We start from the raw sequence: 16,420 nt of genomic DNA on the forward strand, positions 1-16,420 counted from the left end.
GCGCCCCCGGCCCGGGCCCCCGCCGCCCCAGCCGGCCTTTGCTCGCTGAGGGGAGGGCACCGCCGCCCATGACGCGCCGCCGCCGGCCGTTAGCAACGTACACAACCGTCTCCCGTCCCCGGCTGCCGCGCCGGGCCCGCCCGGCGGGAAGCCCCAGGGCTCCTTCCCGCACGGCTCCGGGCTGGTGCTGACAAGCGAGGGCGGCGGCACCCAGGCCCTGTCCCCGGGCGAGCGCCCGACCAGCTCGTCGCCGCGCGCCCGGCCGCGCCGCGCCGCCCCCCGCCCCCGCGATGGAACCTTCCAGCTCACCCCGGGAATGGGAGTGCCCTCGCCCAGCGAGAGCCGGCCCGCCCCGCATCGTCATTTCCGGGGCGGCCATTTTGGGAGGTTGGCGCTCCGCGGCTCGCCGGTGGCCGAGGGGGCGGGCTCCGCGGCGCAGCGGCCGGTGACAGCGGCTGAGCGGGGGGGCAGCCTGCGTGCCGCCTGCGTGTGGGGGGCGCCGGAGGGACAGAGCCGCCGCCGCCCGGCCGTCGCAGCGCCCGCCTGCCCCTGCCATGTCGGACTTCGACAGCAACCCCTTCGCGGACCCGGACCTCAACAACCCCTTCAAGGTGAGGCGGGGGGCGGGCCGGGGGCGGGGCCGGCGGGGGGCCGTCAGCCTGCCCCGCTGCCCCGGAGGGGAGCGGAGGGGCGGGGCGGCCGCGGCGCCCAGGGCCGCGGGCATCCCCGGGGAGGGGCTCACAGCCAGGGCAGGCGCTGCCGGCGGGGGGGTGGGTCTCCTCGCTGCGGGTAGCGCCGCCCGGGGGGAGCCTGGCCGCCGGGGTGCCGGCTGCCTTGGGCCGCGGGCCTGGGGCACGGCTCTGGGGGAGCCCTGGAAACGGGCACAGCCGTCTCACAAGTTCAGGTTTCTGTGTTTTTGTTTCCCCTTTGGTTGCAGAAATAACACAGGTCGCGTTTAGGTGCGTTACTTTGAAAGCAAGGCTCTTTCTAATTTTGTCGAGAAATTAGGCTGTGTGAATACGTGCTTTGTATAATGACAGAACTTTTTTTCTCTTCTGTTTGACGGACCTATCCTCAGATAATTTAGTGAATTTCCCCCCTCTTTCTCCCCCCTACCCCTTCAAGCTTACCTACTTCTTTACATTGTTTCTTAAGTATACAGGATAGTGATGGCTAGGCACAAGTTCTGCCCTTCACTTCAAAATGGTATATTGTAATGTATTCTAAGGCTTCTAGGTTTTTTGGACTCCTGACCTGTCATGCTCACAGCTGAGAACTGTTTTCTTTACCCACTGTTCTGGCATCCGCTGTCAAGATGAGCTGGCCCCCTTGGATGCTTCTCCTCCTTATCTGTACTTTCTTTGTTATTGGAGTCCAGTTTAACTAACTTCTTGAGCTGCTTACTTTAATCATCTTACTGAGTGTGTTCTTGTTTTTTGTGCCACTCTTTGTTATCACGCTGACACTATAAAGCACACAAATTTTATATTTCAGTGAGATTTGGCTCACTGGTTTCAGCTGGAGTAATTAAGTCTATTTAAGCTGTCACACTTCGAGCGTACTTTCACAGAGGTAGTTGCTGAAAACATAGAGCATTATTGTTGACTACTTTGTTCATTGGAGTCTGTCTAAATCATCTTAGTTTAGTTTTTGTCATCATAAAACTTTGCAAAATCCTCTTTAAGCTAATCTGTGTGGTTTTACTTCATATTTTACACAATGCAGTGACCTAGATCAAGAGCAGCACTGGTGTCCAGCTTGTCGCCAACAAAAGCTTGGACTAGCACCAGTGAGAGTGCTGTTCTTTTAAATAGTTTTGGCATGAAATATCAAAAAGGTGTCACTGTTCTAGAATATGTCTTCAGCAACAAAAAATATATGTTTTCCTCTCCTTTCTATACTAGTGATGAGAATACTGTATATCAAAATTTATTGTGTATAGGTTCACAGAGTAGTTAAGGGTATTGGAAACAATATAGCCAGTATAAATGCCTTTGCATAGCTCATGAGCCCAGGTAACATGCCCTGTGTAGTGTTTCTGAGACCAAAGCTAGAGATGTAGCTCATCCACAGGTATACCGTGAAGACACTACTTAAAGCTTATTCAGATTTCCCCACAGGAAGAGACTTCTGTTGTAGCTCTTAGGCAAAATGCATGCTCTACTTCTCATCTGCAATGCATCATGATAAAAGGTGTCCAGAACTTGAAGACCAGCATTAAAGCATTGCTCTGGATTTCTTTTACTTGCAGATGTTATTTTAGGGAACCTGTATGCTTTTTCTTTTCAGGAGGCTTTTTTTTCCACTTCTTTCAAATGTCTGCTAACTTCTGTCTCATTCTACTGTCCACAAAAGGTGGTTTTTGCATATCATTACTCATCCAGGTATTTACTGGAAGGGCCAAACCTTGACTGCCATCTCATTAGCATAACAAGTTTGAAATTAGTGAGATTTTAACCCATGTCTGAACTTCAGTTTAGTCTAACTGTATGTGTTTTAAGAACCAGTATTTTCCAGGTAGACCCTGTCAGTCTTTAGTTATGTTGTCTGAAACCTTATTCAAACTTGTTCATGTTTTTATTTTTCTGTACTTGATAATTTTATGTATGATGAGATTAGTTATTTTCTTTACATTTGCAGCCACTTTATGTGCTTGTGTAAAATCACAAATCAGTATGGTACAGAAAAAGAGGGAGGGGCCTCATGTGGAAGAGTTGTTGCCAAGGCCTGAGAGCAGATCATGCTTTTCCTTAAAGACTTTGTTGTTACTAATTTTGCGTAACCTGCTTCTAAGGTTTTCTGTAACAATTCTCATGCCTTTTTTTTAATCAGCAGAGATTCTTGTTTGATGTTGAATCAAAAGAAATATTTTCTTTGGGAAGATAAAGGTGAAATAGAAAAATCTGGTTTGCTTTGTGTTTTGAGTAGTTATTCTTTCTGGAAACCTAAAATTAAATTGTTTCCGGTTTGGTATCTGATGGAAGTAAAGGAATTTAATTTGTAAAATAGGATTTCTTGTTTAAAGTATTTGCTTGCTCAGATTGATCACAGAACAATGTTGATTTTGAGATAATGGCTCTTGGGCTATGTGCTTTTATGTGGTACTTCAAAAGCATACCAGCCTTTGGGTTCACTTTTTATTTTAAAGTCGTATTATTCCTGTATAAATAACTGTCCTCTGGATGGGTGTACTACCCAAATGAAGAGGTGTTTTTGTTTGAAAGACAAGATTAAACAAAAATTTGAAAGACAAATTAAACAAAAAGATAAATAACACGCTAATGTTAAAATGCTTCTGAAAGGTGATGGCAGAATTGTGTGGAGGAAAATGCATCAATGAATGATGCATTATCGCATCTTCATTTGTAGTTCTATAATTTGAGAAAGTAGTAGTAGCAGCATTATTATTAAATATACATTTGGTGCAACCCGAATTATTGTAAATGAAAGTTGGACTAATAATGAAAGCTGTTTTATTTCTGGGGAATGCTTGTCACATTTTTTGCTAAATAAAGTTCTCTTTATTTTGAGTTAACTTTATGCAATTAGCTTGTTTATGTCAGAGCAGCAAGGGCAGGCTGCCATTTAAGGGAAAGTGAGCTGGGAGCTAAGGGTGACAGCAAGGCAGGTAGAGGCAGGGACATCACTGACGAGTAGTGCAGTCCCACAGCACCCAAACAAGGTGAGCAGAGCAGGGTCAGTGATGGTAACTGTGGTCAGCCAGAAGTCCAGAGTGCCAGACAAAGTCATAATGAGGAGGTAGGTCTGAGGTCAAGCCAGGATGTTAACTCAGGGTCAGAATCAGATCCAGTGACAGTAACCAGGGTCAGGCAACAGTCCCGTGATCACCAGGCAAGCCCCTAGTGATGAGGAAAGTCTGAACACATAGGAGGGATTCAGCTGTGCTTAAGGCCTGGACAATTTATTCTTGAATAGCCTCCGCCAGTGCAAAATAAATTTTGTATAATCAGACAAAGGTATTTTTGAAACTAGCTTAAACCTCTTCCTAGGTAGCTGTCTCCTTGCTCTGTTGGTGGTGTATGGATTTTTGTTTTGTTTTTGTCATGGAATAGGGGATACTTGTAGTCTTTTATCTTGGGAGATGGTGCAAATACAGAGGTTCTGAAACTACGGTCTCTTGACATCCAGGATAAATTTCATTTACAGTGAAATAATTTTGCAGTAACTCAACTACAAAATTTTTATTTACTTATTTACTTATTTTTTAGTGAATGGTATTAACTACTGAGAGAAGAAATAACTCATCTCTTTAGTGCTTTAATGGGTTCCACAGGCTTTTTTTTATTTATATATTTTTAAGTACAGCTATGAATTTCATAGGCCTTTGTGGCTTGGCTGACCAGCTGTAAAAAGGTTTCAGGACTGACTATTACATTTGTCCAAAAGTATGAAACAGTTACTTCTGAGTGACTGTGGAACTGAGGCTTACACTGGGTTCTATGCTGAATTCTGTTGGGTCGGTTCCTTTGACTTCATTGGAGCTCTGAGCAAGTGCAGGTATTTGATATTGTAGAAATTAAGGTAGGGTTGAAAAGTAAGATACACTTGTATTTGGCTGTGAATGATGACATTACAGTAAAAAATCACTAAGCAGTGTGGATGAAAACTTGAACAGAATGCCATGCATCTTGTTCAGTTATAAAGCATGAAAGGACACAATCATGCGAGCCCTCAAATGTGCGTAACATTAACTACGTGAGTGGTTTCTCTCAGTGGGATTCAGTATCCAAATGTAAGTAAATAGTGACATTTTAGATGCCATGTGGTATCTTAGTTAGCTGCAAGCTGTTGCTCTAAAAAGATGTGGGTCTCTTGTGGATGTCCGAGATATTTTAAGATATTTATAAATGGCATTAGGCCCCTGACTTGCTTCCACTGAGGTCACAGGATTACTTGACTCACTAGAACTAAGTATGTGTTAGAGCTTGATTTTACTACAGAAGTAGTTCCAGTTATAATTTGGATATTGCACTTAATCTGACTCGCATGAATGCAAACTAATCTTCTGTCTGGTTTGGCAGGAAGTACGAGTTGATGGTCTGACACTCAAGCTAGTAGCGTGTTGATGACTCTGCTACCCTGTGTGGCTGCAGAGTCTATGCCATTTACACCTTGACTGCTATTGTTCGGGCGAAGCTGAAGTGAGTGAAAGTTACAGCAAGGGAGAGAAGTCTTAATTATTTTCGAAGGGTCAGGACCCTGATTACTTGAATCTTTTCTGTAGTATTTATACTTTATATTGCAAAAACTTTGCATGCCTGTATACATAGCTCTTTTCTTTTATATGATTATAAGATGTACCCAATTAGTTTGTCTGTCTTTTAAATTAGTAAAGAACATAAAATACTGACTGTATTATCTGGTTTCACTTTGTAACTTCAGAATTTCTGAATTCCTCAAAACCTTGCATAATTTAATGTGAAACATCGTGATATTGGAGGTGTTCTTTAACATACATAGTTAGCTTTCAAGAGTACACTTCATCAGCACTGTAGGTGCAATACTGTGATGTGTTTTAATAGACACTGTACTTTTTTTGTATTTTCAGTAAAGTGTTAGGACGTATGGCACTAGAATGGCTAGCCTTCCTGCTCCAAGAACTATACGTGGAGACTGTAACATTGCAAAGAGTAACATACCACACCTCAGAGCCAAGGAAAGGAAGAGTTTTGAGAATAGTTCAGAGGTAGAGGTGATGCTTTTTTAGGCACTACCACTCCATTGCAAGATAGGACTGCTGTGGGGTTTAGGACAAATTCATCCATGGGAGTCTATGAAGTTTTATTTGGTTTCAGAGATGGCAAATTTGGTTTATTCAGTAGCTCAGAATCCTGCATAGCCTGGCTTCCAATCAGATAGTGTAGCCTGTGATGGGATTGGCTTGACAGCCAAGTATATGAACCATGGCTTGGCTACTTTTGCACTGTCCTATTTATTGACTGTGCTCTGGTGATGCTAGATTGAAAATCTTTGAATATCATTCTGGGGCGGGGGGGGGGGGAGAGAGGGGATGGCTGATCAGTGAATGAGATGTTAAATTTGAAACTGAAAGAACTGAGGTATGCTAGTAGTTATTCCTCAGGGTTGCAGGTGTGTGTTTATGGGGGTTTTGCTGGTTTGTTGAGGTAAAGACAATTTCTGTACCTTCAAGTGATTAATTCTTGCAAATGTAACACGTGTAACTTCTGAGGCCAGCTCTTTCTCCCAGTAAGTGGTTTTTAATCATAGGTTGAAATACTGTTGCAGGTGCAAGACACTAAGGCTTCCTTTGTACTGTAAAATATAAACTTTATGCTAGTATTAATGTGCTATTAGGACAGCAAAACTTATCTGGATCTTAAAATTAAACTGCTCTTTGTGATATTTTTGTCAGCTTACACTTTCTTGGGCGTATGATGATGAAGGAAGAAATAAAGCATGAAGAAGTAGTAATACTTGACACTGTGCATTGAAACATGAGTAACTTTTTGAAACATTTCCTTATGTAGCTTGTTGTGGCATGGACAGGGTGAAAATCTTTGGGGAGTTTAGCTGTTTGATATATACCCAATCTTTACTGAACATGTGCAAATTGCAACTTCAGAGGCTTAATCTGGCTGAACGTAGACAATTTTATGGAACTGGAAAACGCATTTGTCATGTGCAGACTATCCTCCTTTCCAAGTGTCAGGTCCTTATTTAAAAAAAAGAAAATTTAACAGGGGAGGAGAAGGCTTTGATATCCACCGCTGACAAAATATATTTTGCTTCAAACTTTGTTCTAAAAAGCTAAGCTTTGTCTGAACCCTCTCCTCTCCTGCAAAAACCTCAGGTGGGCATACAGAAAGTAAAGTACAGCATATGGAGGGTTTCAGTTGATTGGTGGCTCTCAAACTCGTTTGTTTATAAAGAGTGGGGGGGATAGTTTTCTCACTGATCAAGAAATTGAAAAACTCAGGGAAACAGTCATGGATATTTGTTGTATTTTTACTTAACTGTTTGGAGCCATCAGTGTGATCTTTGGAACTACTCAGAGGAAAAAAACCTGCTGTTGAATTCTCAGCAGAGTGTGTACATCCAGAATATTATTGACAATTAGTATTTTTCACACTTAGAAAAGGCTAATATGAGTTGAAATAGATATAGAGAACAGTTTCTATCATGATCAATGGAGAGTTTATCTTGAAATGAAAAGAGCTTAGCTTTTCATGCAGTAAAACAAAGGTTATGGGGAACTTCATTGGGAAAACAAACCAGTGAGAGACAAGACCTAAACTGGAAGTCAGTATTGTGCATGAAGATGGGTATAACTTGTCAGTAATAACAGTAGACTAAAAATTAGAAGGGTTCTAATCTTTCAGAGTGAAGTACTGGAACCAGCAGTAGAAGTAGTAGGGATAAGAAATCCTTGTTGGTTAAGAGGGACTTTGCTAGATTTGTAGATCTGAGCTCATGATCTCTGAGTCCACTCTGGGGAGTGGACTCACCAGTCTGGATTCAGTCCTGGTAGACTTCTGGTCTGTGCTTCTAGTCTGTATGCAGTCAGGTTTTTTGAAGGCATAACATCATTGCTGAGCATGATGAGTAGTTTGGATGATCAGATTGGTGCTGCACATCCTTTGCTCCCTTGGAACTTCCTTCCAAGCACAGAAAGCAGCAGGGAAAAATGCATAGCTGGGTGAAGGTGGTTATTTAACAGTAAATGCTGAGGATGCTGGCAGAGTAAAGGCTATGGTTGGTGTCAGTGACTGTTAAAGCAATTAGGGTGTAGTTGTTTCTGAGGATCTTGAAGCAAAAGACAAAAATTGTATGCTGGCACAGCTGAAGGGCAGTCAGTGTCTGACCTTAGAGGTAGATGATAGGATTGATATAATGACTATCATTATATATATCATTATATCATAATATTCTCTACCCCCCACCCCTCTTATTTTTTTTAACAAGAAACCTTTTTGTGTCCATTGTAAACTTGCTCACATGTTTAATACTTTCTTGGAAAATGAAGTAAAATTCTTTATAGAAGAACTTCATCTGAAGAGTGTTGTGATGAAGGGAACTGTTTTCTCAGTTTGGATTGAAACTACTCCAGTAATCAAGAGGTCATGCCTATCCCTGGATAAACTAAACTAAAGCTGAAAATGAAGATTTCTATGATTGCCTACTTAGCTCTTTCTTCCCTCAGCTGTTCTTAAGGAGTTTTATGGACTGATAAATTGTTCTCTATTCATTAAAAAAAATTAATCCTGTTCTTTTGAAACATATATGTTCATAGTTTTGTTTCTTCTTACTCTTTTTTTTTTTTTTTTTTTTTTTTCCCCTGAGACTAACTAAGTGTATTTGTCAGTTTACTCAAATATTTTATTTGGTGCTGGCCTATGAATCCAATGTGAACATTTTTTTTTTAAATATGCTGTGAATTTTAAATGCAGCATTCCAATTTTACCTATTTTTCCAAACAACATGATTACTTTATTCTTATCACATACAATACTTCTGGTAACATGATCCAAGTTTTGGAAGGTATTTAGTTGTTGTCTGTACTTTCTCCTGTCAACCAGTGTTAAAAATCTACCTTATTATACTACTATTTTTTTTTTTTAGTGGTTACCTTTGTTCCTCTTATGCTTTTCCCAATAGATGTTTTATGCATGTATCACTGTTCTTGTTTGTTGCAAACTTTTTTGGTTATATGATTTTTATTCTAAATTCTTGTTTTCCATTGCTGATGTGTTGTAAAACCATTAGAATGAGTGTTCATAAACCTGCTTTCCTGACCTCTGCAATAAAATGTTGCTCTTACCTCTTTGTTAGTCCTTGGAAGTAAACCATACTAAACTAAATTATAGGTTATACACAGGATGTTGTTTATTAATATCACTGATGTCACTTATTTAATTTCTTTTTAAAAAATGCAAACACACCTCAGACTTATTATAGATCAATTTTGTACTTCTGGCCTCTGCTTTCCCCCCCCCCCCCCCCCGGCATTCTGTGTTAGATTACTTGTGTATAAGATGCATGCTTTGGCCTTTTTGGTACAGCAATGTGTATACCTCAAAATTAGAAGTCTGTGGGTTTTCATGTTAAACAATCTCAAGGACAGTTTGGAGGGAGAGGTTTCCTAGCTCTTTACTTTCTCTTCACTGGCTAACTTAAAAGCCGTTAAAATTACAGTAAGAAACATCAGCTTAGCCGGTGGGTTTGTTCAGAATGTTTTCACTTTATCTGTGCTAACAAAGCATCTTGCTGTGGAAGAATGCTGGACCCATTCCCAATGAACACTAATACAAATAATCATTACAGATGTATCTAGTTCTTCTATCTTTAATTTTTTTAATTTGTTCTGTGTTAATGAAATCTGGTAGCTGATGACTAGCTTTGGTCTCCTAGACAACAGAAATCTTTTCCTTTAATTTAATTTTTTTAAAAAGCTGTAAAAATTTGCATAGAATAGCTCATTCTGCTCCATTTAAACCACATGCTCTTTGATTTGGGGGGGTGGGGCAGCGGGGAGCTACCTTCCTTTTCTTTACATTCTGGCTTGTAATTACTGGAGTTTATACATCCTATGTGTTAACTGGGTATTCAGTTAACTTTATCTGTGTCTGAATGATGTGAGTATAATTTGTTAACCTAGTATTGGAGACATTTTTAATAGTTATGTAGGCGCACTTGCCTATGTGGGATGTAGATGTTTGCGGGGGGAGTTGTTCATTGGTGTGTGTGTGTGACTACCTTTTCCATTCTTGATGTAAATACTGGAGTGATGCTTGTACCTGACTTAGTGATTCAAAGAGTGTGATTCTAGTCTTTTCCTTTTGAGATTGATATTGGGGGAGGGATAGTACAAGAAGCAGAAAAGAGGAAAGATTAGATGGAAACACTTAAGTTGTGCTGATTTATTGATACTCCCATCTTTCAAACTAATTCAGATCTCGAAATTGTGATCTGAAATGATCATATAGCTGCATGCATGACTTCCCTGCACTGCTAAGTACAATATCTGGGTGTGAATGATGATCTGTTCTTAAACTCTGCTCCCTGGTTGATGAGGCTAATAATTCATAAATCAAGAGACCAGGAACTTGAGAGACTGAATCAGCAGGAGCTTGAGGCTGGAGAGGGAAGGGAGCTTGAGGCTGGAGAGGGAAGGGTGAATTGGAAAGAGGGAACAAGGAGTTTGGGAATTATTGGAATTGGAATTCTGGGACTAGCTGGGTGGCTGAGAAAAATCAGGCTGTGGCAAGGCACTAGTGCTAGGGCAGGTCCATTCTGGGCAGAAGTACTGGTCCACCAAAACATAGTCTCCTCAGTTGGAGGTTGAACCAGGCATTCTGCAGTTACCCCATGCAGTGGCTGACATCAGATATTTGAAGTCTGTTGCAGAAAGTATTGGCTGTGTCTTCTGCTTGTCTGCAGATGGTAACCTGATTTTTTGTAATGTGGCTCAAGTGGTTGAGGTCTTTGGATGTTTGGTGGTTCCACCATGCTCCAGTTTTGCACTGGTGTCTATATGCTATCACAGATGGAAACTCATCACTGGCTTTTTTCCTGTTTCTTGCTATTAACATCCAAAGGGAACTAGAAAATAAGGCATTTTTTGACTTCATTCATTTTATAGGTAGAAGATCAAACATGGAAAAAATAAGCCATGCCTGACTAGATGTGTTTATCCCTGTAGAATATGATAGTCTTCACTGTTTTGTCCTGCCCCTGCCCCAGATTGTACATCTCACACAATGTACAAACTTGATAGCATATATTCAAGAACAGCCTTTAAATGTCTTTTTTTTCCTTTCTTTGAGTGTGTGGTACCACTTAATTGTTCATTATTCAGCCCCTGATTAACTTCTAAATTAAATGTTTTATTATTCTGCAGCAATGAGTATGAGTGCTTCATTTTTTTACACTGCACCTAAATGACTTGGCATTCACTCCATTTTTAAAATTAGATGCCAAGAGTGTAAGGCAAAAGATGCACAGTCATTTTGGATATTCTTTAGGGTGTCAGGTCCAGTCTTTAAGTGTTGGAAGTACTGTCAGAAATACGAAGTGCAGCTCCTGTTGGCATCAGTTATTCACTGCACTGTAGATGTTCAGAACAGTTCAAAGTCCAGGAGCCTCCAACTGGACACTCAGACCATGAGGAGCTTGTTTCTTTTTGTTCTGAGGCTAAGTGCTTAGGCTCTTCACCTGGTATTGCAAAAGATCTCTGTGAATGATTACAGCAGAGATTCAGATCTCCAGGCTAGTACTTGCTTCCTTTGGCTATTTTTTTCCTTTTTCTTTTTTTCCCCCTGTACTCTCTGGTTTATTTCTCATGTCTTCCAGCTTCTGGAAGCAATTGGGCCATGAGTTTCTGCTGAAGCTCAGACTCTATAATGGGGGCTTTCTGAGAGCAGAATTTGAACACTACGTAGCATGATGGGGTCCAATTGGAGTATTTCGATACAACTGTAACAGTAGGAAAACTGCAAAAACGAGATAATGAAACTTCTTATGTAGGGGTGATGTTAAATGCTGAGTCATTCAGTTTTTTCAGAGTTCCTGCTACTTTTGCAAACAACAGCTAATGAGTCAGTAAGAAAAAGGAGCGTTTGTCAGAAGTACAGCAATAATGACATTTGCTAATTCAAAAGGGGAACGGACTTGTGATGGAGGACTTCTTGCTGTACTCACTGTGTATATTTAAGCATATGATGTAGTCCTAAAACTAAGACTTGCTGAAATAAGCTTGCTCAGCTGAATCAAGAGAAACATCTACTTCCTGCCATTCTTATTAGTCAGTGATAAAATGTTGCAGTAGCTTTGTGCAAAGATGTAAGAAACTCTTACCCCTGCCCTTCTGTAAAGCACTTGGAGAAGAAAATTTTTCTTTCATATTTGTAGTTGTAAATATAGACTGCATTTCTGAATTGACTTGACCCCTCTTTCCTGCGTTTTGGAAACCTGCTGCTGCTCAGTGGCTGTCTCATGAGTTTGTCCTATTCTAGTTATTCAGACAGTTGCATTTGTTGTCCTTCTTGGGCAGAACCAGACTATCAGATACTGAACAAACACAGAAATTTAGTATTGAAATGTGCTCTTTAAGCAACCAAGTCAACTTAAAGTAGTAAGTGCTATTTGAGTTGTTGTTATGTAGACTTACTTTTTTTGCTATATGGCTGATGGGTAGCAAGTTTCATATGTGTCTACGTTTTTTCTGAAATGCTTTTACTATTATTGAAGGTTTGGGAAGTAGTTTTTGGTAGAAAAAGCGCAAAGTTAAAGCTCTCTTTCTGTTATGCTCTTTGATGTATGGCTGTGGAGTTCAGTGGCCTAAATAGCAGGATAGGGTTTTCTTCCCTTCTCTGTTGAGAGCTTTTCTCTTATAAATCAGCTGTGTGACAGATGGAGCTTCTCTGTGTTAATCTAGGTTTGTAAGAAGCTCAGAATGGAGTGATGTCATTCAGGGGACAGAGAAGGAAAAATGGATATTTACAGGCTTTTTAAAGTGCTAATTAAAACTTTTTTTAGATTGAAACAACAGTTGAGTTTCATATGATATAATGATGCAAGTGTTGACTCCTTGTTCTTATGCATGTGCATGCATTTACAAAACTATTTTCTTTTCTAGGATCCCTCAGTAACACAAGTGACAAGAAATGTTCCTCCAGGATTAGATGAGTACAATCCTTTTTCTGATTCAAGAACAGTAAGCACATTTATTTCTTAAGCATGCTGTTAATCTTTCTGGGTAAGATTTGTGGGGACTGTTTACAGAACTTGTAAAATCTGTGAAGGCCAGCTAGAGGCAGTGGAAAATCCATAAGGATTGATGGTCCCATAAAGTATTTGGAGGATTCACTGGGTAGGTCTGACTTAAGTGGGCTTTGAACTCTCAAGGAGGAGTGGTTCCCTGAAAGGGAGCTGAAACAGAATTTCATTTTTGCCCTAATTAATAAGATTTCTGATGGCCTGTCCTTTATGCTTTTCTATTCTAATTTTGTTCTTGCTTTACAGCATGTGTGAGTGTGGCACACTTTCTCTGTGTCTTACTTTTGATTCCTGTTTCACTTATAAAAGCACTGCTCAGAATAAGGAAAAACACTGCATTTTATAGTCCACAGGCAACAAGTAGTTGTGCTGTACTAAAAGAAATAACTGAAGACTGAGAAATGCAATTGGTTTTGCTTTTTATATAGCTTTGACTTACCACTTAATGGCTATGTTTCAATGTAAATAGCAACAGATAGTTAAAAGTTTTTAGGGAAGCTGAAAATGGCATTTTTCAATTAGAAATCCATTTTTTCCCCTGTTTATGTTGGCGAGTAATAAGATGGGAATCTGATTGTCAATCTGTAGCATTAACCTCCTTCCTCCTTTCCCCCCCTCCCTGTCCAACAAATTCAAGTTAACAAAACATGCTGAGCTGCACAGACAAATATTTGTCTATTGCCAATCCAGACAGAATTGTTTTCTCTGTGAGAAACTGACTTCAAACTCTGAATGCTGACATTGGTTTTCATAGCTTGGTTGTGTTTCCCTTTGCTAAGGGAGATGACATCTATCCTGATAACCAAGGAAGAAATGATAGGACAGAAAAATAAGTAAATTCTATCTTTATTTTTTTCTTCAGTATTTCAGTGTATTCAGCTTTTCTCTGTCAATATGTAACTTTCCTTCACATCTCCAGTGGAAAATTTGGTAGAAAAATAACTAATACATAAGATGTAATGAAGAAAGCAAATGGGCATGGCAGATTTGAAGTCTCAAGTGTCACCACTTTATCTAACATGTGAAATCAGGAATTTTGGTTTTCTGATTGGTTACCAAATTTCAAAGCCTGTATTATTTTTGATTATAAAACCAAACATAGTTTTCAGTGAATGGTATAAATGTCAGATTAAATGTCTTTGCCTGCATCTTCAGTGGTTTTCTCTCCAGTGCTAACAGTCACCACGGAGAGGACTTTGCCTTTTTTTGTCATGTTACTGAAATCAACAAGGACCAGATGAGATTAGAGAATTAGTATTGCTGCTTAATCATTTGATGGAATTAATGTTAAAGGGGGCTTGTAATTTCTTCCTGCTCCTAGAGCTTCTGCTAGGGCATGTTTAACTTCTACCCTGAGACCTCTGTGTGTGTGTGTGTGTGTGTGTGTGTGTGTGTCTATATATGTATAGCATGTATAGATGCAGTAATACAGATAGCATGAACTTTCAATCTGGATGTATTACAAATTTGAAAAAAATGCATGCATACTGTGTTTTTAAGCTGGCCTCTTAACTGATTTTTTTCAGTAAATTCCTGGACAGCTCCCCTTCTTACATTTTACATCTGAACACAATGAAGAGTTAATGGAAAAACTGGTCAGCTACACCTGGCTTCTTTTGGAAGCTTCCCGCCCCCCCCCCCCCCCCCCCCCCACACACACACACACACACTTCTGATACAAATGTACTTTTCAAGGTAAATAAAATGCTCTAGCCTCACGGGGAAATCTATTCAAAAGAACTTCTTTCGACCATCTATCTCCAGCCAACATCAGAAGAAGTAATGTTAATTCGCATCTCTACCCAGTGTAGCTCTGACAGTAAGACATAAAATAAAAAGGCCTATCCAGGCAGTGCCATTTGAAGGAAAGACAAAAAGGGTGCTGTATTCTGAGGCAGGCTGAATTTCAGGGTTGATATGAGTACCTTGTAATCTGTCTGCGAGAGTCAAAGACATGGGCCTTTGAAGTAAGGTCTCTGTAAAAATATTAAACTTGGTTCCCATGGCTGAATGTGTGTGGTGTATGATAACTCTTATGCAGTGAAGACTGAAGGTCAATGCAGTGCTCACAATACAAGTCTGAGTAACTAGTGATAGAGTTACATCATTATAAAAGGTGGAATTGCTGACCATTCATCTGTCTCTCTGTCGGTACTCCTCAGTCCTATCCAGGCTGTAAAATGGTCAGATTCCTCTCTGCTGTGCCCAAATTCTGAGCATCGGGCTAGGCAACAACAGCATTGGGACAGGTATGACAAAACAAAGTGCCAACTGATAGGTTGGAAGGGACCTCTGGAGGTCATCTTTTTCAACACCCTGTTCAAAGTGGGTCCAACTAGATGAGGCTGCTCAGTGTCTTGTCCAGATGAGTTTCGAATATATCAGAGGATGAAGATCCCATGACCTCCTTGGGCAACCTGTTTGGGTGTTTGATAGCTCTTAGAGTGATTTCCCCCCACCCCCCAACATCCAAATAGAATTTGCTGTGTTCCAACAAATCTAATCCTGTGTAATAAAACCAGCAGCATCCTTCTTTTCCCAACAGCCCCATGTACATTTAAGCTGTTACACTTTGTAAATTACACATTAATTAGGACAGAACTTGGCTGCATTTGCCTGATATACTGCTCAAGTCTGGTTTTCAAATCTTTATTACACCTGATGTGAGACTGAAACTTTCCAGAAGGATAGACTGGACTGCAAAATTTAAGGGGAAAAGGAAGAAGAATGATTTCTGCTGTCCTGAAGCCACCTGAGAAGACTGTCTCCCCATCTACTTCTGAGAATACAGAAGGCATGGTGGTAGCTGGGGTGCTCCAGTATGGATTCCTGAAAGAGGCGTTCTGAGGCAAATCTCAGGCAAGAAAGTTTCATCTCTGTATTCAGAACCTCAGCTCAGTAGGGCAGACTTCAGACAATTCCATCACTTCAGACCTTGATACTGAGCTGTCGTTTCTTCTTCCTCATTTTGTTTGGCTGGTTTTGGTTCTTAGGCAGCTTTTTTTATTGATGCTGTTGGAATTTTGAAATCAAGTATGAGAGCAAGTACACATTACTTGACCTACTGTTTTCCTGTGTTTACCTTCAAAGAAAACTTTGAGAATGGGATATATTTGGCTTGAAAATAAATTCAGTTTTGATATAGCCACACTTGTTTGTTTTCCTTCACTTAGCCAAACACTTCCACTAAGTAATGAAAAAGTGGATGGCTTTGCATCAGCTCTTAACTTTACAGTTGACACTGAAGTAAAATGGGCACAGCAGTCAACCTTCCTGTTTTGATTTGCACACAGATAGTCAACACTTATGCATTAGCATTCTTTGAACACCAAAAGTAAAATGCATAATGGATTTCTGTGCTTAAAAAAACCCCCATCCTTTGATCAAATTCAATCCGTTTTTTGCCTCTATCATAAGATGTTAGTCAAGGTTAAAGAAGTTAACAGGCAATGCCAGATTCACTGGTTTCTTTCAAAGCTGCCTCTGCATTTTTATTCGTAGAAATACTGTGACAATAAAAATCAAAATAACATGAGAATTTCTGTTCTGCTTATTTAATATTTATGAACATTAGTGGCTTTATAAAATTCCCATTACTTCTCAAAATTAATTTCTTCAGTTACCTGGTTTGGCAGCTTCAGGATTTTCAGTTGTTTTCAGGACC

At 40.4% G+C, this 16,420-nt stretch overlaps 1 protein-coding gene across 3 annotated transcripts in view; it reads left to right on the plus strand.

Annotated features, from left to right (window-relative positions):
• The first annotated feature begins 347 nt into the window (after positions 1 to 347).
• Positions 348 to 16,420, plus strand: part of LOC135324441 (secretory carrier-associated membrane protein 1) — a 41,334-nt gene continuing 25,261 nt past the window's right edge. The window contains exons 1-2 of one of the 3 annotated variants that reach the window (XM_064500765.1): positions 348 to 611; positions 12,617 to 12,694. In XM_064500765.1, coding sequence (XP_064356835.1) covers positions 555 to 611; positions 12,617 to 12,694 — 135 coding nt within the window. In that variant the 5' untranslated portion in view covers positions 348 to 554. Of the gene's footprint in view, positions 612 to 770; positions 905 to 935; positions 960 to 12,616; positions 12,695 to 16,420 lie in introns of those variants that run through there. The other 2 variants (XM_064500766.1, XM_064500767.1) reach the window with 2 other exon arrangements.

This window comes from Dromaius novaehollandiae, chromosome W, assembly GCF_036370855.1.
Source record: "Dromaius novaehollandiae isolate bDroNov1 chromosome W, bDroNov1.hap1, whole genome shotgun sequence".
NCBI classification, from domain to species: domain Eukaryota; kingdom Metazoa; phylum Chordata; class Aves; order Casuariiformes; family Dromaiidae; genus Dromaius; species Dromaius novaehollandiae.